Raw genomic sequence first — 23,934 nt, 5'->3', positions numbered from 1 at the left:
CTGGCATTCTAGAGTTTTCAGGTACACGAGAAAAAAAAGTCACTTCCTCCGCATTAGCCATTATCAGCGGGTGTTTCTACCACTTAATACTGAAAGCATCAGAATATATATTTTCGTTTTCTTTCAACCCTCTTAAGTTCCTTAGTCAAGATTCTAGGGACCCATTGTCCCCACAAGCCCTAGGGTAGAATTCCCTTCCTTGAGATAGCAAACCGCTGATTTCATAATTGTCCAAACAGGAACAGTTGTCCCTAGAGAGTCTCACCATGAAGACTGGCTGGAGAAGCACAGAGCCCGAGAGAGTGTGTGTACGAGTCTGCATCTGTTGGCAAGATTAATGTACCAGGCAGGCTGAGGGCCAGGGTTTATTTTTAATAATCAGAAGCCCATCTTATTTTTGAAATGTGCTGCCTATGACGACAGGGAAAGATGTTTCATCCCTCCTTTCCCTCACCCCATGGAACCTAACTTTCTGGGGATTTGGAGATGACATAGCGAATTCACCCTGGGACTCAATATTCAGGAAGGGAAAAAAAATTGAAAAGGAGTGAGGCTGGGAAAAAAGACAGGAAAGGAACATGATCTGTTTCTCTGTAGGGCTTTGCTGCATTTGCTAAGATTCATCAGGCTCCCACACTATGGGGTAGATAACATTTTCAGCAGGTCCTGGAAGCATAGGCCCAGCTTGGTTGTCATGATCCTGGAGCCTTAGAACCACAGAGACCATGAGCTTATAGCCCAGGATTTTACTGATGGAGAGAAAAAGGACCCTTGAGGGAAAAGGGCTGGGCCCAAGGTGCCATGGAGCATCAACAGCAGAAGAAGAATTATGTTCCAGTGTAGGCTTCTCTGTCCCTACCCCAGCGCCTCCCCAGCAAAGCCCACTTAATGCAGAACTCATCAATAGCTTTCCCACATTTCCGGAAGTGCTCCTTTGGGGTGGAGAGAGGTTCCAAGTCTGGGTATGCCAGTGTGGCTTGGTCACCTTCCATCTGTCTGTCACGTATCCATCTGTCAGTCCCCGTGAAGGTCTGTTTAGCCCGGTTGAATTTGTCCAGGCAAAGTCTGAGGTGCAGAAAGTGCAACCAGAAGCATGTGATTTGCTTTGGCCAATGGGATGCGAGTGGAAGTGACGTGTGTCGCTTCATGATGGAGGTCGTCAAGGAGGCCTGGCTTACTGCTGTGTCATGTGACAGGGGTTTATTGAGCACCTATTCCGTGCCATGCTCTGTGCTGGGAAGGCCCTGGGGGGCACAAACTCCAGGAGCTCACAGCCCAGTAAGGGTGCAGATAGGAATGCAGTTGTCACACAGGGTGAGCACAGGACACAGCCAGTGCTGTGTTCCAGGCAGGACGGGTCAGCGAAGGGAATGGTCATCTCGGCTGGTCACCTGAGCTGGAACTTGAAGACCATGTCAAGTTCTCCAGGTAGGCAAGGCATGTAGGGAATTCCAGAGAGAGAGAACTGCCCTCTCCAGTCGCTTCTCTTTGGCATTAAACTTACTCTACCCTTCTTGATGTCACCCACGTGTCTGCCAAGTCTCCTGCAGCCCATTTGCTGCTATGCTTATCCTCTTTGTGTCTCAGTTTTCTCATCTGTAAAATGGGTATAATAACAGTGCTCCCCATTAGCGTTGTTTTAAGGATTAAATCGTTTAATATGTCTGCATAGGCATGAAGAATGTGAGAGAACAGCCAGTACATGGTAGGCACTCAGTTAAATGTTAAAGAAGTACGATGCTCTCTATATAATACATGCTCAAAAGTATTTCCTTCACCCAAGTGCTCCTTCACTTCAAGTAACTCCTCATTTGAAGTAAAAATTGTATTCTGGCTGTTGGGAGCCTCAGGCCTACTCTCAGAGGGCATCCTTCCCTTTGAGCTAATTCTCTGATCTGTGTGGGTATCACTCCACGATCAGCCGGGGTTGAAGGAGCACCTACTTCTAAATGGCAAAGAGACACAAAAGACGAGATCTCAGGCCTGGCTCTAAGGCTGAGGGGCCAGTTGGAGAAACACTAGCTACTCTTGGATCCAACCATAAAGAGACCCCAGAGGACAACCCTACTTCCAGCTCATAGGTCCTTGCACACAGAGACCGTCATCGCTTAGGAGAATTATCTGATTTGGCAGAGAGAACCCAGCGGATTCTCAGATGGGCTCTCCAGCAAGCACACTATCTCACAGGAAGTCAGAAATGCTGCTAAGCGGGGTCCACCAATAACAACACAGTTAACTGGGGGTCCTGGGAAGACCAGAGATGACAGAGGCCGCAAGGAGGGCTGAGAGTTGAAGTGCTGAACTCGGTCAGGAGGGAAGACCTGAGGACATGGGCTCTCCTCTCTGGCAACTGTGAAGGACCCGTCTACATGTTGGGATTTTGGCAGCAAAGGCAGTTTCAGCTTTTGTGTCTCATTCTCTGACTCAGTGTTGTTATATGTTGCTTCCTGTTTATTAAATTCTATTCCTGATAACTTCATAATGAGAGTGTTGGCAGGCACACTTGTCTCATATTTCAGATGGTCCCAGGAGGACTAGGTGGAGTGTGTGTGGAAGGGAGGTTATGCCAAAAAAAAAAAAAAAAAGACATGAATCAATGAAACTGAGTACCAGAAGGGTTCATGGAAGATGGGCTGACAAAGCAGTTACACGCAGACATTACCCAGAGAGAACCTGAGGTCACCTGATCGTAAAGAAGAAGGTGCCGAATGCAGAGCTGGGAGAGAGTGAGCTGGAAGACTTCTAGGAGTAGGTGGTTCTTGACTGGCCTTGAAGAATGGTGGGACTCTGGATATATGGGAAGGATGGTATTCCAAGATGGAGACCGTAAGTTTTGAAGCAAAATTGTAATAAATAAATACTGAGAATTTACCATGGGTCAAGCACTGTGCTTGTTGCTTTCTGCATGAGAGGCGGAATACGCTGCTGAGTCCGGCCTGTGGGTCAAGACAAGAGTTTTTCTCCATCTCATATGTTGACATATTTCACATATTTATTTAATCAACGAGTATTTACAGAATGTCTACTACACAGTTTGATCTTTTACTCATCATAGACCTTTTTTGCATTAATTTTTTAAAATATTGCTTGAGGATATTGCATATGTTGATTGCTGAGTCCTTTTGGTGCCTCCATAAATTTTGTGCCTCAGTCCCCTCACCCTAGTCCCTGCCCTGGTTTGGGGGTGATGGGAGGACTTGTGGGGAATGGACACATTGCTGGGCCAGTGTGGATGGGAGAGGTGAGTTGGGGGATGCATGTGAGAGAGAAAATCAGATTGTGTAAATGTAGGAGTACCGGCTAGTGTCACAAAGACGCCGTGTGACAAATCAAACCCCACCAAGTCTCAGGACCATAACACAGCAATCATTTATCCTCATACTCACAGTTCTGAGTGAGGCTGCCACTTGGCTGGGCGAGGCTGGCCCCAGGCCCTAGGCTGCGGGTTTGGTGATGACAGGATGTGTGCTCTGCTCCATGGTCACCACAGCACAAGGCAACGGTCAAGCTGGAAAAGCAAGTGTCCGGACACTTCACATCTTCTCGCTTCTATGAGCCAAAGCAAGTCACCAACCCCCCAATCAAGAGGTTGGGCAGTTTACTGCACCCACCATGAAACCATGGCAAAGGTGTGGATATGTAATCCTGCTATGGGACCAGCAGTTCACCCTTCCACAGTTGGGGAAGACAAAAATAACTCAGGGGATGGGAAAAGATGCTACACATTAGGGTGTGGCCATTCCGCCTCTACCTGCTCCTTACCTGAGTCTCAAGTCTGCCCCAACTCAGGCTTCAAAGAACACCCAGGTCAGGTGTGCGGTGATAGGGCACCCGGAGCCTTCCATATCGGTGATAACACCAAGAGGGACTCAGTAGCCGCCTTTAACCGGCTCTTTTTTTTTCTAAACCTTATGCCAGCCTACCAGCCTGGGCTTCAGCTTGTGCTTCATTCCTCTGGCAGCCTTTGTGTCGCTGTACAGAGCCTGGGAATGAAGCCAATGGGAAGTGCACAGCTGAGCAGTTCTAAGAGACCAGGTCCTGATCCATCCTCAGAGCCCCTTGATACAGCTGTGCCTGAAGCCAGACCTTCTCAGTGACATGAATCAATAAATTCCTTTTTTGTCTTAAAGCAACATTTGAATTAGGTTTTCGGTCACAATGGCAAGAGTGGCCAGTGCTTAATACAAGAGCCTACCTACCCAGCAGGACTCCACGTGGGAGGGAGGGGGCAGGTATGCCCTAGCCTCAGTGTGGTGTAGAGCCTGCTACTCCAAGTGTGGTTGGTTTGGAGGCATATTAGATATGCAGGATCTTGGGCCTCTCCCCAGATCAGCAGGATCCACATCTCCATTTTGATACATTTTAATAGAGCCCCAGGTGGTTTTGCGCACCTTAAAATTTGAAAAGCATTTATGTTGAGAAGGTCAAGGCCCCCTGCCTCCCTGGGCCTTTCTTTGGGACTGGGTCCAGTTTAGCAGTCGACTGGAGTTTGAGACCAGGGTCCAAACCATGGCTTTGTTACTTATGAGTTAAGGGGCGAAGAACACGGGTGCGTTTCTCAGTATCTCTGTGTCTGTCTGTTTTCTCTTCTGGAGAAGGGGGTAGTAATGTTTGCTTCCTCTCAAGCTTTTGAAAGGACTTGGTGAGTTGAACTCACAGGAAGTGCTTGGCACACTTTTGGGGAAAGAGGAAGAGCTTGATGATGATTTCCGCAACTCTACGCTGTGGCTGCTTTGTGTTCAGCCTAAAAAACTCCGATAGATCAAATGAGACAATGGATGGGAACCATTTTTAGAATGTGTGCATTGATGAAAACGTGACTTTTCTAAATCTTATAAGAATATTGTGCACAAGGGTTGTGTTATTTGTATGTAGTTAGCAGTTGGTTGGTTTTGACCTGTTGCCTTTGAGCCAGGGTAGGCGCCAGGTCAAGAGCAGAGGCCACCAGGAGGGGCCAGTGCTCTGAGCTAAGGGGTCAAAGGGCAGCATAATAGGCAGGAGAGACATGGAGCATTTGGACAGGCTGTCCTGGCTGAAGACAGACCCCAGAGGGGCCTGGCGGGAGGTGAGGACTTTGGGCTTTGCCCGGCAGGCACCTGAGATAGGACTAATCATAGTGACCCTGGCTTCTCTGTGACCCTATGCCCTGCTGGGTTAGGAAACTGTTTCTCCAACTGTGTGGCTTCCATGAGCTTTCAGAAAAGCTGCAAGCAGGCCTTAATTGGCTGACACAAGGGAACTCAGGGTGTGATGGCTGGACAAGGGAATAACTGGGAATAACTCAGGAGGCTTGGTCTATGACCTCCTGCTATTGATTCTGTGTGTGGGTAAGAGTCGGGCTACCAGTGAAACTGAGACCATCAGCCGAGTCAGGAGAGGGCTAGGGAGGGGCTCTGGCAGGGCACTGCAGAGGCCACAGCATGAGATCTGCCACCTGCTCTTGGAGAGGACATGGGGATCCTCTGCTCAAAGGAATCCTGGGCGTCCTTGACTGCACCCTGGGGACCCACCCCGGGGGGAGACACCAGCCTTGGCTTTGAGATCTGTAGTGGTTGGGAAGTGGGAAGGGAAAAAAGTGCATTAAGTCCTATGAATGCTCACGATCAATCTCAGGTGACCTGTGGTTTACAAATGCCATGGAGAATGAGAGAGGGGGACACTCCCAGCTCCAGCTTCAGGCAGGAGGAGGCGTCACAAGGTGATGAAGAGAATGGACCGGCGGTCAGGCAGAGCCAACAGGTCCCTGTCCCCCTCTTACCGTCTCTTCCATGACTTACTCTCCGCGGTCACAGGCAAATCACTTCACCCCTTTGTGCGTTCATTCAAAAAGTAGGGATAAACGTACCCTTTTTTGGGAGACGGATGTGGAAAGTATGCGTGGTAGCACAATTAAATCCATAGTGCAGTAGATGGGACATAGTAAGGAGGTAAAAGTTGCTGACGGTTAGCTCATTCAGCATCTAGTGGGCTAGAGGGACTGAAACACGGACAGGGTGGTGAATGCAGGCAAGGCCTCTCTGAGGAGGTGACACTTGACTTGAGACAAAAGGGAGCTTTCTGGGATAAGGGGCTCATTATAGGAACTCATTATACTGTGACAATGGGAGGAGCTGGAGAAGTGACTTCTGGAAGGGGAAGGAAGAATTAGAGGACCAGGGGAAGAGCCGGTAACAGTCCTGGAGACCCGGTGTAGGTGGAGAAGTTGGAGTGTAGGGATGTCCGCGAGGGGAGGTTGTGGGGAAGGCTGTGGACGCTGTTGCCTCTGTGTGTCTCCCACCTACCTGGGCCTGCAGCTAGGCACCTGGAGGTGGGCCTTGGGTAGCTGTTGGTCATTAGGACCTGCAGCTGGCAAGATGAGTTGGGGCTGCCCAGCATTCAACAGTGGGGACACAGAGCAGAGGAGAGTGAGGACAAGCTGGGACGCACCAGATACCTCTGTGCCTGCTCACTGGCCTATCTGACTGTTACGATCTTTCGAGAATAACGGCTAATGCTCACTTCCTTTTTCTAAATCTTGTGCAAGTTCCCATTTTGGCTAACTCTGTCCCAGAACCATGCAGTAGGGGGATTCTGGGAGATGTTGTCCCAGCTGATCCAGGTGGATAGTGCGAGCCATCCCATTGCAGGTGCATGAGTTACCAAGATAGAGAAAATGTGGAGAGGGGCACGTTTGGGGTGGGGAAGGCAGGAGTTGTATCATGGACCTGTTTAATTTGAGATGGCCCCCAGTGATCCCTGTATCCTGCTCTGCATACTGTGCAGTTCTCACTGGAGTGCGGGCTGGATTTAGACACTCACTTCTAGCAAATAGAATTTGGCAGAGGTGACAGAATGGCATATCTGAGATGAAGTTACAGAAAGACCGTGGCTTCTGTGTTGGGTGCCCTTTCTTGTTCTCTTTCTCTGAAGCAGGGCAGCTGGCATGTCGGGAGCAATCTATAGCGAGATTCCCATGGCAACGAACTGAGGGAGACCCCTGGTCAATGGCCAGTGAGAAACTGGGACTCGCAGGCCAGTGACCTTCCGGGAACTGGATGCTGCCAACAGCCACATGGTTGAACACAGGAGCTCAATTTTGGGGTAGTTTGTTACGCAGCAGTAAATACCCAACACAAAGTTTCAAGTGGGTATTTGTGCTTAGGACTCAAGGCTTAAGGGAGAGATCAAGGGTGGGCATGTATGTTTAGGAATCATGAATATGTTGTGGTATTTAAAGCCACGGAACTGGATAATATTATTTAAGTAGAAACAGTAGCCAGAGAAGTGCAGCTATCTGAGGCGTGAGTCTTGGGCCTCCCCAGCCTTTCAACAGTTGGGCAAAGGAGAGAGATTCGGCAGAGCAAGTGGACCTGAGGTGGCTAAGGTAGGAAGAGGAAAAGCAGTAGGGTACAGTGTCGGAAGTCAAGAGAAGGTCATGTGTCAAGGTCATGAAGACAGAGAAATGCCCATCGGCTTCAACCACGTGGAGTTGGTTGGTGACCTGGACAAGAGCAATTGGAGTGGAGTAGAAGCCCACCTGAGGACAGTGGGGAGGGCAGGGGGTTTGCCCACCTGACTGTGTAGCATGAGGCGTGCCCCCCAAAATATGGGCTTTCCCTTTCAGTGCCAGAATAACTGTGTTTGTTGGCCTTCCTGTGGGACTCTTGGCCTCGGGAGATGGCGGGCCAGAGAAGAAGGCAGAGGTTGGGCAGAATGGAGCCTGGCTTTGGGGAAGTGGGTGCAGCTGGAGGAAGTTTGGTGGCAGAGCCAGGGAGCTCAAGAGGAGCGGCTCATTAGTTAAGGTGGATGCTTTGTGTGGCCTGAGCTAGAACTCTGTCCTTTCGTCATTCAACAAACCCTTAACTGTTGTGTAGGGCTCTGCCAGGCAGGGGCGATCTGTTATTAGAGGTCAGAAAACACCCCAAAGGGAGAGGATGCAAGTCTAGGACCTTGAAATTAGTCAAGAATAACAAAGGTATGTCCTGTTCTATGAGAAAGCGAGGGAAGGTAGGCCGGAGCTTGTCTGGAGGTGGGAGAGTGGGGGAGAGGTGGCGGCGAATGAAGACTTCCTGGAGGAGGTGGCCCTGAAGCAGAGGCTTAAAGACTGAGTGGCTAGCACTGTGCCGGGAAGATTGTTCCAGGGCCCTTCTCTCCCCTCCTCACCAACCCCACTTGCTCTCTCCCTCCTTTTCCAACTCCCTCCCCTTCCCCTTTCCCTTCTTCCCTTCTCCTACTCTCTCTCTCTCCTCCTTCCTGGCCCATGATGAAAGGCCTTCTGTGGTCTCCCTCCCTGCTGATGAATTATGCATGCCCTTCAGCGCTGTGCCTGGCATCCAATTAGGGCTGTGGCCAGGTTGATAACAGATTAAAATGTAATTCATTGAGGCTGACATTTAAGCCCCAGTGTGAATGGCAGGGAAGAGGAGCAATGCTCTCCCAGACCTCGTGTGTGGGGCTTCCTCTCAGCTGCCTGTACTGGCTTGGACCAATGCTGGCCAGCGTGCTGGGCCTTCTGATGCACAGGGCGCTGGGGAAAGGCCCCAAGCAGGCTTCGGACCGAAGCGGCTTTTTTTTTTTTTTTAATTTGGAAATCATCTGAGGTTTACACCAGAGTTCTGACAATAGAACAGAGCGTTCCCATATACCCTTCACTGAGCTTTCCCCAATGTTAACATCTTACGTAACCTCGGTACAATGATCAAAACCAAGAAATTAGCATGGGTACAGCGCCATTAACGAAACTACTGATGTTTTCCGGATTTCATTCAGTTCCCCACTGATGTCCTTTTTCGGTTCCAGGATCCAGGCCAGGATCCCACATTGCAGAGCGGGCGTTGGAGATCATGCCCCTGCAGAGACAGCCATCCCTCCCCGCAGGGGTTCTCAAACCTTTGAGAATTAGGTTTTCTAAAATTTTATTTAAAAGGGATTTTGTTTAAAAGGCGCATCCTTCTCTAGACATGCTGGTTCTGTAAGTCGTGGGGAGAACCTTGGCATCAATATGTTTAACAAGCACCCAAGGCAGCAGAGAATGGCTGCCCTGACCAGCACTCCAAGCAAAGTTGGATTGGTTCCTATTTCCTTTGGCAAATCAGTTGTCAGCTTGCAGAGTCCCCTCATCCTCTGGCTTGGGCTTTAGTCAGAGCAGGGCTACCCGCCTCCATCACCCGTTAACCAGACCCTGTGGGGAGGAGGGCGGGGCTCACATGCTGGGTGGGGCAAAACCCCAGAGAAGCCCTGCTTGGAGAGGAGAGGAAAACATTCAGCTGCCAGTTGCAGATATATATGCATATACTAGAGGCCCGGTGCACGGGATTCATGCACTGGGGGTGTGTGGCCTGCAAGGATTGGCCCTCTGTGGGAGCACTGCTCATCCCAGTCAGCTGAGTGGCTATGGACCCGCGCTCTGAGTGGCTGCTCCTGCTGTGGGAGCGCACTGACCACCAGGGGCAGCTCCGGCATTGAGTGTCTGCCCCCTGGTGGTCAGTGCATGACATGGTGACCGGTCGACTGGTCGTTCTGCCCTTAGGTCGCTGGGCTTTTATTATATAGGATATTTACTTTCTCATTTAATCCACAAAACAACCCCTGTGAGTAAATGCTATTTCCCCCCATTTTAGAGATGAGGAAACTGAACAACAGTGATATTACGTGCAGGGTTGCCAGATTTAGTAAATAAAAATACAGGAGGCGCAGCTAAATTGGAGCCTCAGCTAATACTGGGGACATACTTTATATCTGAAAAAACTTGTGTTCATCTGAAATTCAGATTTCACTGGGCCTCTTGTATTTTACCTTGCAACCCTAATTAAGTTGGTTCTACAGCTGGTAAGTAGGCCTCATCCTAGATCCGGCTCCAGTGTCTCTCTCTCTCTCACTCCCTACCTCACCTGCTGGACCATACACTACAGGAGGTGGGCACCGTGTACATTTGTCCCCTGCTGTATCTCCAGTGTGGGCACAGTGTGGTAGTAGGTGATTAATAAATATTTGGTGAAGAAATGAACGGCTAAATGCACACATGAACGGACTCACTCCTCCCTTTGTACCAATGGAACCTGCAAATGATGGTGAATAAATGGAAAGGCTTAGCTGGGGAGGCGATGTGAGACAACCTTGCTGACAGAAATGCAAGAGGAACGAGGGGGCTGGAGGCCTCATGCCCACACCCGGGAACCCCAGCCCTTGCACCCTGAACAAAGGCAAACAGCCAGCTCTTCCCCTCACCCTTCAGGGCCCCGGCTTTCCTGACCGGGAAGTGGGATTGGGTCTCTTCTAGCTCCAGGCTTCTGCGCATCAATGATTTTGCTTTCTCACCTCACCTTCCCGAGTAGGTTAAAAAATATGGCCAAATTAAAGGGTTTGCTGCCGACTACTAGGTATTTACTTCCAAGCTCTATCTGTCCTCCCTCTCCTCGTCTTCCCCTCCCGGCCTCCTCCATGACAATTTTCTAAGCGCCACCATGGAGCCTGGCCTTGTGTCCCTTTCCTGAAATGCTCCCTTTCCACTTGTCGGACGGAATCAGAAGCCCAAAGAGACCTGGCCCAGCACAGTCGCTCGCAGACAAGGGAAGACATCGGGATGCATTGTGTCTTTTTAAAATAGACCGGTTGTCGTCGGGATGTATTTTTAGCTGTGGGAGAGATTGGCACGCTCTCCGTGCCACCATCTGCCAAAGGCAGTTGCTAGGCAACTGACACTGACGATAGCAAGGGGATGACTTCATGGAGGATCCGGGACCCTGGCTGCCCGATCCTGCTCCGCTGTCTAACTCTAGCATGCCGACAGCCGGGCCCAGGGGGATAAGCATTCGTCCGCTTCTGGGAGAAGCCAGGAAGCTGCTGCAGGGCCTGGGAGCTGAGCTCAGAGGATGCCGTGCAGGTCACAAGGGAAACTGAGGCATCCCTGCCACCTTGGTAGGTAGAGTTCCTGTTTCGAAGCTATGGAAACTTTAGATGCTCCTGTGGTTTCAGGCTCTGGACTCAGCGACTCCACGGCTTGCCCATTCTTCCCTGTGGCAGCCCCAGAAGCACTGGTCTGAGTCAGAGAAGGCGCTGCTTGGCGGCAGTTTGGCCAGAGCAGAGCAGGCTTTCTGGACCAAGACCTGGCTGGCTGGCTGGTGGCAGGATTCCTGGCTTCTGGCCTGATTCTGCCTTTAGCTCTCTGTGTGGTTTGGGGTGCGTCCCTGACCATCTCTGACCCCCCAGTTTTGCCACCTTCAAAGTTCGGGTAGAGAACCAGATGAAGTACATTTATAGGGCCGAAAGGCAGAGTAACTGTGCAGTAAAATAACCCACGAGTCAGCCCTGGGTTCAGATCCCGACTTTACCCCTTCCTGCTGCTGTGTGACTCCTGGTGAGGTACTGAGCTTCTCACGGCCCCAGTTTCCTTATCTGTAAAGAACAGCAGTAGCCCTCTCACTGTGGCGTGGGGATTCCACAAGGCGTCACATGGAGGGCATGCAGCAGAGCAGCTGTATTTTGGAGCCCAGGAAATGGGTAGGTGGCGTTCCATTTCTGTTGCAGAGGCTTTAAAATATTTACAGCAATCATTTCTTCTCATCCAGACTGATGGACTTTAAAAAATACGTTTTTATTGGTGTGAGAGAAAGAGGAAGGGAGAGGGAGAGGAGAGGATGGGAAGAAAGGGCGGGGGGAGGAAGAGAGAAACATTGATGTGTGAGAGAAACATTGATCGGCTGCCTTCTGCACGCCCCTACTGGACTGCCTCCCCAGTTCTTGGCTTCTCGTCCACCTGGTGGACAGCCCCACATGATCTAGCCTGCAAGACCTAGCTTAACAGTCACCTCTTCTGGGAAGTCTCTGCTGGCTCCCCCAGCACACCTCAAATATGCTGCTGGCTTTGGTTCATTTGTCTGTTATTTCCCTCAAAGCAAGAAGCCACTCTTTTTATTTTATTGTAGCATCTTTAAGTATACCTATAACCCTATATAATAGAAGGGTAATATGCAAGTCAACCAAACTGCAGAACGACGGGTCGCTATGACATGCACTGACCACCAGAGGGCAGATGCTCAACGCATGAGCTGCCCCCTGGTGGTCAGTGCACTCCCACAGGAGGGAGCGCCATGCAGCCACAGGCTCGGCTAATGGCTGGTACGCACAGAGGCGGTGGTGAGAGCCTCTCCCGCCTCCATGGCAGCGTTAAGGATGTCTGACTGGTGGCTGACATCCACTGAGGGCTCCTGGACTGCTAAAGGGCACAGACTGGGCTGACGGGATGAATGTCGTGCATGAATGTCATGCACCGGGCCTCTAAAGAAACTGCATTTTGGTTCAACCTCATGCCTTTCTTCTCCCTTCCCTGCCAAGGTCTGGTATGAAGTCGGGATTCAGTAAATATTTATTGCATGGAGATATCTTTCTGCCCCCGGTTAGTGCTTTTTCTGACCGCCCCACTCCCGACTCCTCTGTGTGGGAGAATCCAGACATTTTGCACAGCTGCAGCTCGGCGGGGCCCATTTTGGCTGGAATTCAAGGAGTAATTACCGACAAATAAGTATTCTTACAACCCACATCAATCAACGTCCCTCTCCTCAAATGCTCTTTCCAGGAAACAGGGATGATCTGAGGGAGATGCTGTCTTGAACAGCCCAGGCTTCTTTCCGGGGCCCAGGGACTCAGAGGACCCCAGCGTCGGCCCTCTGCAACAGTCCATAGACAGGCCTGAATTCAGCTCCCGCCTGTCACTGTCTTCCTCTGTGAACTTGGACGAGGGGTTTAACTTCTCTGAGCTTCAGTGTCCTCATAGGTCATGTGAAGTCGTTAATATGTCCTAGGACTGTTGTTATAATGATGAAATGAGATAGCATGTTTAAAGCATCAACGGATTTCCCACCCCTTACCCTCCTCCGAGGCATCCGAGTTGTAAAGAAGAAATCACCAATCGCATTTCAGGCAACGGGAGGAGTTGGACATTCATAGGCTGCCCTCCGTGTTTTCCTGCCAACCAAGGCGTATCAGGGTGTATCTGGCAGGGACCACATTGTTGTGTCCCCTGAGTGCCCTTCATACCTCCCCAGGCCCAGGACTCGGACCGCCGTGGCTTATACCTCTGATAAACCCTACTCCACTGTGAACATCTTTGGGGGAAGGTTTGAGTCAACAATGATTTCACAGAATGTTGGTCAGGACTGAGAGAAGGAACCAGAGTGATCTCTTCTTGCATTCATCTTCGTGTCTTCTATGGGCAGGTCCTCGGGAGCTCAGGCCTGGTGGTCCCTGAAGAAGTTGTGCCATCACGTCCCACCTGAGGCTGGAGAAGAGCCCTGGTGGGGGCTTGGCCGACTGGACAGCAGGCAGCATGTAAGAAAATGTCTACGGCCCACCCGTGCCCCACTGATCCTAGCCTCCCAGAGTGTCCAGTTACCATGAGAGAGAGAGGATGTCCACGCCTCTCACTCCCTGGCCCTGGCCGCCTTAGCCGGCCAGGTGGTGGAATTTCCGTTTCATTCTAAACGGAGCAGGGGATGTGGGAGATCTCTGGTGGCTTCTGGCAGGTGACAGATCACAGCAGGGCTCAGCAGTCAGAGGTGCAATCAGAAAGGCCGAGATCAAAGGGGGAGGGCTTCATTTGAGAGCCAACTCCACCCCTCCACCCCCAGCCTCATCCCAGTCCTCGCCAAGGCTCCCGGCATTCTCTGTGGAAAGGAAGGAGGATGAGGATTTGGGCTAAAGATGGCCGTTGAAGCCATGTGCTAACACACAGGCCATCCCAGAACAGCTGCCGTGTCATTGCAACGCTTGAAATGAAAATAAAATCGATTGATTTATAAGAGGAAAAGAGGATCGACATTAGTGGGGTCAGAAAGACCATTTTCGGGAGCCCTGGGGTTGGCCCGCATCCTGCATGTGAAATGGGAGGTGGGAGCGTTCGCCATGGAAACTGTCAGAGGGAAGCTGATGCCAGGGCTGCAGGGTTGTGGGCGGGCGCTCAGCGCAGGCATCGGGGAATCACTGAATCCTCGGGAAGCAGGCGATGGGGTGAGGCCAGAGCTGAGGCTCCGGTGCGTTTTGTGAGATGAGGGCTTCCTCGCTGAGGGTGGGGAATCTGCCTCCCACACTCTGTGGTCGGCAGCTTTGTGTATTTTGTTTGTGTGGGGGTTTGTTTTACCTTCACAGTAAACCTTTTTATTTATTTATTTTAAAAAATTGTATTGATTGATTTTTAGAGAGAGAGCGGAAAGGAAGAGTTGATTCCTGGATGTGTCCTGACTGGGGATCGAACCTGAAACTTTGGTGTATCCCAGTGATGATCTAACCCAGTGGTTGTCAAACTGCAGCCCCTTGAGTGTGGCTCTTCCACAAAATACCACGTGCGGGCACGTACGTACAGTGCTATTGAAACTTCATGGCCACACTCAAGGGTCCAAAGAGCCGCATGTAGCTTCCAAGCCTCGGTTTGCTCACACTCAAGGGTCCAAAGAGCCGCATGTGGCTTCCAAGCCTCGGTTTGCCGACCATGGATCTAACCAACTGAGCTATTCGGGCAGGGCCTGAAACTTTTTTTTTTTTTTTAATATTTGACTAGGATGCTCACAAGGTGTTTGCTTGCTGACTCCCCCCCATGTGGGAAATGGGAGACGTCAGAAGCTCTGCCCCTGACTCAGGCAAACCCCGCCCCGCTTTGTGCCTCAGTTTCCCCATCATTCAATGAGGATGTGAGACTAGATGAGTGCCTCCGGGTGCACTTGTCAGAGGAGCGTTTAAATGGAACTTGGGCGAGGCGCAGGGTGGGTGGGATTTAAGCGTCCCAGTACCAACATGCGTGCATGCGTGTTGAGTTAAAGGTGGCGTGTCACCTGCCACCAGCGCCCCATTCCTGGCTGCAGAGTGTGGGCAGGCTGGACTCTTGCTCCTGACCCCCAGTCTGCCTCATGGGGCCCCTGGTCCATCTCCAAGGGCCCGCCCGACTCGGACAAGCAGAGAGTTCTGCTGTGGGCTGTGAGCCCCCAGCCCCTGGAAGTGGCCATGTCATCACAATTTCATTTTTCTTGGAGGACATGTTCCCCTGGGCTCCCGGAGGGCCCCCGGCCCGGCGTTATTATGGGATGGCAGCGGGCTCATTCTTTCAGAGTGAACAGCTTCTTGTCCATCTGAGGCAGAGCTATTGTTCCTCGAGCGGAAAGCCTTGCCGCTCCCTGGGTGCTTCTCCCAGGCCTGTTCTCCCTCCGTCAGCCGGAGTGGGTATTCATCTCACTGAGTCCCCAGCAGCTGGCCTCGCTTTGCATGGCTGTTTGGGGATAGTTTTTTTGTTGTTCTTCTTCTTTTTAATCGGACAGATTTTCTTTTGAGTTCTGGATGAATGCCAGCCCAGGTTTTTGGTGGGAAGCAGGCGCTCTTTCTGGAACAACTCCTGGGGCCCGGCATCCAAGCAGAACACTGGGAAGAAGCCATTTCCCGCAGCTGGAGAGCCGAGCAGGGGTGGAGGTCAGGCTTCTGTGCGGACAGGGAGGGTGGACCAGGGTTCAGGGGCCCGTGTTCCGCTCCGGACCCGGCTGACTTGCTGTATGACCTTGGGAATCCCCTTATCCTCTCTGGACCACACTCTCGCCATCTGTGCCATGAGGGGTGTGGATGTGATGACTAGTTTGCAATGAGGGAGAAAACACTTTGGAACGAACCCTCTCTTAAAGGGACATCTATACAAACCCGAGACGAACCAGGGGAAATCGCTGCTTTTGTAAGTCAAAAATGTCAATGGTGGGCTGTGTCCTAGGGTTTAGCCCATGGTTTCTCAACCTCAGCCCTATTGACCTCGGGGGTGGACATTGTGGGTGGACATTGTGGGGGGCTGTCCTGCCAGGTGTTTAGCAACATCCTGGGCCTCTACTCACTGGATGCCAGGAGCACCTCCCCAAGTTGCAGACATTTCTGAATGTCCCCGGGGGTGGGGGTGGGCAGTAAAATTGCCCTGGTTGAGGCCCACCGTTTTAATCTGATAAGACAATGAAAAGGCGAGATTTTTCTTTGAAGGGCGGTGGGAGGGAGTGGTACCGATATCCGTTCTCTGTGGCCCCAGACACTCTTCTGACACGTCAGTGTTTCAGGAGACAACGTTTAAAACCGCATAGCCTCAGAGGCCAGGGTGTCTCTTAGCTCAAAGCTTCCATGGGAATCCAGGGTCCACTTTCCAAGTCAGATTTTTATTTTACTTTATTTTGTATTTTTATTGATTTCAGAGAGGAAGGGGGAGGGAGAGAGAGAGAAAAAAACATCAATGATGAGAGAGAATCATTGATTGGATGCCTCCTGCACGCCCCACACTGGGGATCAATCCTGCAACGCAGGCATGTGTCTTGACTGGGAATCGAATCATGACCTCCTGGTTCATGGGTTGACCCTCAACCACTGAGCCACACCAGCCGGGCCAGATTTTTAACTGGAAAAGCAGGGGAGGGCGCTGTGGAGAGATGGTCAGCAACTTCCTCATTGCTCCCAGGCCCCGCTTCTGGAATAAACGTTTATTCCACAAAGATTTATTGTGCTTTTATACTTCATCTGGAGCTTTCCCCCTTTATTCTGAACTCGTTTGCTCTTTTTTTTTTCCTTTGCTTCAACTATGTCTTGCCCTAATCTCTTCCAGAAACAGCCTCACAGACACACCCAGAAATAGGCCCAGTCAAACTGATGCATAAAATTAACCATTGCAGCAGGCTTGAATAGACCGCTCCCTTTGGTTTGGGGGTGACAGACAAGAAAGGCCAACCATCCTAGACTGTGGGTGGCTTAGAGGGTCCCAGGACCATTTCTTCTCCTTTCCTGAAAACCCCTGCCCCCCTAGCCTGAAGGTGTCTTGGCCTTTTTGTCAGATTAGGGAACAGATCACTCCTCCTGCCCCTGGCTTCCTGCTGGCTCTCCCCTCCCCCCCCCCTCTCTGCCTCCAGGCAAAGTGCTTTGTTCCTCACTGAGGACCTCAGGGAGTGGTCCCTGGCAGTTGGATGCTCTTGGCAAGGGCCTTGGGCATGCAGAACACGTAGCATCCCCTGGAGACACACGCTGGGGAAGAGCAGAGAGCTCTTTGCACATGCGTGAGTGAGCAGGCCAGGCCTCCCGGTGCAGCCTGGGGACATGGGGGCTGGTCTAGGGATGTGGGAATGCCCTGGGGCCCCCAACACACAGACACTCTACCTTGTGAAGTCCCCACCTGGGTGAGCGCTACCCTCCCCCAGGCAGGTAGAGTAGGAGTTAAGAGCAACAAGCTTCCTAGTAGAGTTTTCCTTTCAAATGCTGACTGCCATTTAGCATCCAGGACCTTCGGCAAGATAATAACTTTTGGACACATCAGTTCTGTCATATTTAAAATGAGGATAAACCGCGTCTCTTAGGGTTGTCATGAGGATTAAATGAGACAGTGCATGTCGCCCTGGCCCCCTGGGGAAGAAAAATGAGAAGCCCATGTTGTTTGTGTGAGAATAGTGGTCAGGAGTCAGGAACCTGGGTTCTAGTCCCAGCCCTACTCCTTCCATCCCCCAGTGTCCCATCTTGCTGAGGAGGAAGCTGGCTTTGGTCATCTCTAGACGCCCCCTAGTTGTAATTCTCTTAGAATCCGTGCAGTCAGAGTTGTTCCTTCCAGAGACAAATCTGCAATGAATTTTGTGCACCGGGCCTCTAGTTATATATTGATACAATTACTCCTATACTTTGAATAATTATTCTCCACCAGTTGCAAGGAGCTGAAGTGATAGGTCTTGACTCCCACAACAATCACTGAAGTAATGTCACTACCTCAAATTTGGCACCAACATAGGACATTCTTTACTATTTATAAATGCTAAGTAGGATGCTGAGCCCTCACTCTGCCCCAGCGGTGGGAAAATGTAGTCTGAATCTGTCCTGGGTTTTCTTCCCCCTTCTGCAGTTTTGAAGATTGGGTCCTAATCCCTGGGCCTCCAGGCCAAGGCATGGGTGGGTTGGAGACAGGAGGCTTGCAGGGCCATGTACTTCTCCCACACTGGTCCCCATAGGGTTCTACATCCTACAGGCCCAGAAGATGTGTGTCCTTTGGGGCACTGGATTTTGGCCGCTTGTGCGATGGCTCTCGGAGTCCTCTGCCTGGGTGTGTGTTGCCATTCCATCTCGGGCTGGATTCCCCCTCTCACTAGCCGGGAACCTCGATGCAGGTTCCCTCTGTTCAGGACTCACAGGGTTCTCCTCTCCACTCTCCTCCACCCTCTCCGCCCCCTCCGGGGCCTGACTTTCTGGAAACAATAGTCCAGAACTGAAGTGTCTGACAGAAGTTGATTCTTTTTCTGCCTTCCCACATCTTAGCATAAGCAGCTAGGAGCACATTAACAAGACAGCATTCGGTCCCATAAATTTTAGGTTCTTTGCCATGACAGCCTCCAACGTCTGCATACCCAACGTACGTCCCAGTTACATATTACTATGCAACAAACCAGCCCGGAACAGAGTGGCTTCAAACATAACCACTTATTCAGCTCTTTTGTTCTGTGAGTCAGCCATTGGCGATGGGCTTGCTCGGGCAGTTCTGCTGCTCTTAGCTAGGCTCACTCATGCCTCTGTGGTCAGCGGCCCGTCAGCGAGCAGACCCACATCCCTGACCCTTCTGATCTCCTCATCAGAGCTCTGCCATGGCAAGTCCAGCATCTCCATCTCGTTTACTGTGAGCTGTCATGATGTCCGAGCTCCCGAGAGCCACTCCTGCAGCATATCAGACCAGCCCCGAGGCATTCGTTCAGGACAATAAATCGGAGTCATGAGAACATTGCTCTTGCAACTAGTTCTCTCCTACGCAGTCTCCTGCTCATGCTCAGGTCCATTGCCCTCAAGATCCACTCCCACACATGCTTTTCTGTTCCTACCAGGACACATTTGCCATGTCATGTAATTAACTCGGGGTGAAAGCCATTTCCTCCCGGAGGATGGGCTATACTCTTGGCGAGGGCTACGCTGAGACCTGGCCCTAGTTCTTAGGCTGGGGCAATGCATGGAGTAGAGTGATCCTTTTTATTTTTTTATTATTTTTTATTTATTAATTTTTAAGTATTTATTGTTGAAAGTATTATATATGTCCCGCTTTTTCTCCCATTGACCGCTTATAGCCCGGTCTCTCTCCCCCCACCGCCCTAGGCCTCCACCATCCTATTGTGTGTCCATGGGTTATGCCTATATGCATATAAGTTCTTTGGTTGATCTCTTCTCACCTACCCATCCACCCCCGCCTTCCCTCTGAGATTCCACAGTCTGTTCCATGCTTCTATGTCTCTGGATCTCTTTTTTGTTCAACAATTTATTTTGTTTATTAGATTCCACATATGAGTGAGATCATGTGATACTTGTCTTTCTCTGACTGGCTTATTTCGCTTAGCATGATACTCTCCACACCCCTCCATGCTGCCTCAAAGGGTAAGAGATTCTTTTTTACTGCTGTATAGCATTCCATGGTATAAATGTACCACAGCTTTTTTATCCACTCATCTACTGATGGGTACTTGGACTGTTTCCAGATCTTAGCTATTGTAAATTGTGCTGCCATGCACATAGGGGTGCATACATTCTTTCTGTTTTGGGTTCCTTAGGATATATTCCTAGAAGTGGGATCAAATGGCAGTTCCATATTAAATTTTTTTGAGGAAATTCCATACTGTTTTCCATAATGATTGCACCAGCCTGCATTCCCACCAGCCATGTACTAGGGTTCCCTTTTCTCCACATCCTCGCCAGCACTTGTTGTTTGTTGATTTGCTGATGCTAGCCATTCTGACAGGTGTGAGGTGATCACCTCATTGTTCTAATTTGCATCCTTCTTATGATCAGTAACTTTGAGCATTTTTTTCATGTCTCTTGGCCATCTGTCTGTCCACTTTGGAGATGTGTCTATTTAGGTCCTTTGCCCATTTTTTAATTGGATTGTTTGTCTTCCTTTTGTTAAGTTGTCTGAGTTCCTTATATATTTTGGATATTAACCCTTTATCAGATGTATCATTGCCAAATACGTTCTCCCCTACCGTGGGCTCCCAGTTCATGAGGAGAGCGATCTTGATAAGGAGAAGCATTTTCATGTGACATGCATGTCACAGACTGCGTCTGCTCTCCACCCCGAGGTCACTGTCATTGCCCTGATGCCTTCAGGTTTCCTTTAGCCTCTCCTGTGAGAATCGGAAAGTGGGCTTCGATCTGCACTGCCTACCAGCCGGCGTAGATGAGGCTATTTTAGAGCCAGGCCTTGGGCTGAGGTCCTCTTGTTCTGGTTTCCCCCTTGGGGTGTCAGGAGCGCAATCTGGGAGAACAGAGAGAACCCATCAAAGGTCTGTGCCTCTCAGAGGCCATCCAGGCCACTGGTGTGACTACTGATGAGGACATCAGGGTCCTAGGAGGTGAGGTCAAAACACGACCCTCGCGGCATGAGATACGTAATGATTGCTTTGGAAATCTCAAGCACGTTGCTCGTCCAGTTAATAGTGGGAATGGGACAAACTGTGAAGCTGCAGGTCTGTATCCAGCAGGCACTTAATACCTGCTTGTGCCTACCCCACCTCTCTCAGGAAGTGACTACCCTGGGACACCTCCTGTGTGTTAGATTGATGCTTCCCAAAGCCACTAATGCTACTGTTAAATTCCTGCCCCAACATCTCTGAGGGTGGGGCAGAAGGATGCCTTTTCAGCAAGTGCGCCAGGTAATTCTGATGCCAACAGCCCCGCCCCAAACACTTGGGAAGCCCCATGCTGGGCCCTCTGCCATGACCCACCTGCTGGGTCTCAGAGCATGGCCTTGTGACAAAAAGAGTACAGCAGTGAGGACCCAGAGTGCTGAGGGCCGGTCCCTGCAGAGCCTCCTCATGTTTACACTGGAGGGCCTGGGTCTAGATCAGAATTGCTGGCTTTACCCATGACACAACTCAAGCCGGTAGAAATGGTACATTGGGCTCACATTATGGTTGTTTTGGTTGTTTAAACAATTGAGGCCACATTTAAAAATCGAGTAATACGGTATACTTCTGGTGTGGCCAACCAACATTGTCACCAAACAAATGTTTCCTGAGGTTGAGAAGTCACTGCCCCGTTAGACAGAGCATGTGTGGTCCAGTTTTCCACAGTCCCCACCCCTCCCTGTTGCTCTCCTGACCAGCTGCATTCACCGCTTGTTTGCTGCCTTCCCAGACCCTGAATCTGAGGTCTGAGTTGAGGTGTCCGGCTTCCCTGACCCCAAATCTACTTCTACTCTTCTGTGAGCCTAATGCCTAACAAATTACTTTTCCCCAGATCAAGGCCCAGTCTTCAGCTGTTTATGTAAATCAGAACAGGAAAGTCTTGCTTGGCCAAGTCCTTTCTTGAATCTTGGCCCGATGCTACGCTTCACCAATCCTGTGACCTGTGTCTGCCTGCTCAACATTTGCCTGCTAACAGGAGGCTTCTTCTTGTCTCTGACGGAAGGTCTCTAAGGCCAGCAGCAGCCGTGGATGTCCAGGGCGTGCAGGCGGGCCAGCCAGATGAGGAGAGAGTGGGTGCACCCAGGCCAGACCCTGATCTGGGCTATTGGGGTCCTTGCAGCTGCCACCGAGGGTGAGACACCCAGTGGGAGAGAAGGGCTCTCAGAAGGTGAGGTAGGAGGGGGATTTCCCTATTCAGAGGATTGTCCACGGGTGGAAATGCAGTTACTGCGCAGGGGCCTCTGAGGGCCCACGGCGGGCTGTGTAGTCACCTCAGGGCACCTGACCAATGTCCTGGGGGTGTTGAAAACCCCAGGGCCCGGGTCTCTTTCTGGGGCACACGGTAGAGCACAGAAGACCCCTGGTCCTGTCCTTGAGTTGCTCACACCATGTGGGGGGCTGGGAGAGCCCTCTGTCCTGGGACAGAGCCTGTGCTTTTGTGGTGCTGGCTGCCGATTTTAATGTTACTATTGAGATGACATTAGCCGGGGTAGCACCAGCACTGCTGGGTCCGGCTAACTCAGTTGCCAGACTGCTGACCTCTGAAGGCGCCATAGTCTGTGTGGCAACCGAGCAGCCCGCGCTCTCAGTCTCAGACGTCTCACCCTCGGACCCCTGGAGGCAGACTGGCTGATTTCAGGTGGCATCCGCGTGAGGATTTTTTTATTTTCATTGCTGAATATTTACTTTATTCGAAAGCATACACCGAACTCAGCAAAACCACCACTCATAGATGTGATTGCCTAAGACTCCTCTTGGTCATTGTGAAAAGTTCATTTAGATTTCACTTTAAGAAAAACAAGATGCCGGTCGTCCTATAGGTGGGTGATGCACAGGCAGCTGTGCTGGTGGGTATGAAAATGACGGACGTGTGGGAAGCTCAGGGCCCGGTGGCTCCGTGCAGTCCTAGGCCCTACAGGGCCTGGTGTGTATCGTCACCTCCGTAGGAAGGGAGGCTTCTGGGCACAGAAGGGAGAAGGGTTTCCACGGTAACCAGGGGGCATGTGGTGGCTTGGTGCTGTGTTCCCGGACGAGACTAAGTTTGTGCTCTGATACAGGTGACTTCTAAGGCAATGTTGAAGGAGGCCATGGACGTGGGTTCCTGGAGAAAGAATCCAGACACTTCCCATGGCACAGCGTCTGGGCCCAGAAAGAGCGCCCCCACCTGGGGGAGCTCTGAATTGGGCTTCTCCTGGCCTCTTCCTAGCCAGCTCCTGATTCCTCCCCGTGTGTATTCCCTCAGGGCCAGCTGGAGATGGACCCACCAGGAGCACCAGGCTGGGCTGGGTCCGGGGGAAGCAAGCCACTGTGCTGGGAAGCACCATGCCTGTGAATGTGTTCCTCGGGGTCCCCTACGCCGCACCCCCGCTAGGACCCCTGCGATTTACAAACCCAAAGCCTGCGTCGCCCTGGAATGGCATCCGAAACGCCACATCCTACCCTAATTTGTAAGACCGGGCTTGATCCCATGGGTGGCCTGCGACCTGGGAGTGGGGGCAGGGCATTGAGGGGGAATGAAGGGGGGGAGGGGGGAGGAGGAGAGGGCTACAAAAGTGGCTTCCATAACCACATGGCACCGTTCAGAACATGCAGATCCCCTGAGCTCCTGTCCAAACTTCCTGAATCTTCAGACCTAGAAAACTGGATTGTCTGCAAGCTCCCTGAGGATTCTGAGCTCAGTCAGATTTGGGAGCCACTGTGATGGGCTTACTGATTGGAAGGGCCGGTCAGCCAGGCCTAGTCTCCTTGGTCAGACTGGATAAGGGCTGTAAAGTGAAGAATCACACTAAAGCAGTGGTTCTCAACCTGTGGGTCGCAACCCCTTTGGCGGTTGGACGACCCTTTCACAGGGGTCGCCTAAGACCATCCTGCATATGGATATTTACATGACGATTCATCACAGTAGCAACATTACAGTGATGAAGTAGCAATGAAAATAATGTTATGGTTGGGTCACAACATGAGGAACTGTATTTCAAGGGCCAGAAGGCTGAGAACCACTGCTAAAGGGATGTGAGTGCTAGCAGTCAACACCATGCCCATGCAGAGCCTGGCCCACGGGAAAATCCATAACTTCCTGTGGAATGATGGCACGAGTGTGTCTCTGTGGCACAGAGGAACTGGGAGGTAAGGAGTTCCCAGTCACTGCAAGTTTTCAAGCTTAGGTAGGCAGCCAGTTCCCTGGGGAGTGGTGGAGGGCCCTCACGCATGAGGTGGGAGCTGAGACTTGGAAATCCCCAAGAAATCTTCTGACTGTCAAATTTTGTCAAGTCCTCAGGTTGGTCACATTCCTGGCATTGCTTTCACAGGCCAAAGGAGTACCCTGGTGCCAGGAAGCTCCCTAAGCCACAGAAGACCCCATGTGGCCCAGGGACTGAGGACACTAAGCGGACACTCATCTGTTCATTCATTCATTCATTCATTCATTCAGCTCATATCAATAGTTAGATTCCCTTAGGCCCTGGATGACACCCCCATGGGTTAGACATTGCTGCCCTCAGGAACCTGCAGACTGGTAGTGGTGGTGGGGACATGAACAGCA

The 23,934-nt window shown here is 51.2% G+C and overlaps 1 protein-coding gene and 1 long non-coding RNA gene across 6 annotated transcripts in view; one reads left to right on the top strand and one right to left on the bottom strand.

The window, feature by feature from the left end:
- The window catches only part of CES5A (carboxylesterase 5A), a 163,067-nt gene that overhangs the window by 123,297 nt on the left and 15,836 nt on the right, over positions 1-23,934 (top strand). Inside the window, exons 1-3 of one of the 5 annotated variants that reach the window (XM_006764339.2) lie at positions 10,724-10,861; positions 13,194-13,305; positions 22,636-22,840. In XM_006764339.2, coding sequence (XP_006764402.1) covers positions 22,716-22,840 — 125 coding nt within the window. In that variant the 5' untranslated portion in view covers positions 10,724-10,861; positions 13,194-13,305; positions 22,636-22,715. Of the gene's footprint in view, positions 1-10,723; positions 10,862-13,193; positions 13,306-21,355; positions 21,562-22,635; positions 22,841-23,934 lie in introns of those variants that run through there. The other 4 variants (XM_006764340.2, XM_006764338.2, XM_006764342.2 and 1 more) reach the window with 4 other exon arrangements.
- LOC107183176 lies at positions 1,836-3,859 on the bottom strand. Its single transcript, XR_001513957.1, has 3 exons — positions 3,763-3,859; positions 3,387-3,508; positions 1,836-1,945 (listed from the first exon to the last, which is right to left on the bottom strand). It is a non-coding gene; the product is annotated as an uncharacterized LOC107183176 (long non-coding RNA).

The sequence above is a fragment of the Myotis davidii genome, unplaced genomic scaffold (genome assembly GCF_000327345.1).
Source record: "Myotis davidii unplaced genomic scaffold, ASM32734v1 scaffold2621, whole genome shotgun sequence".
Classification (NCBI taxonomy): Eukaryota; Metazoa; Chordata; class Mammalia; order Chiroptera; family Vespertilionidae; genus Myotis; species Myotis davidii.
The sequence above is the reverse complement of the archived record's forward strand: the minus strand, read 5'-3'. Positions and strand labels throughout refer to the sequence as shown.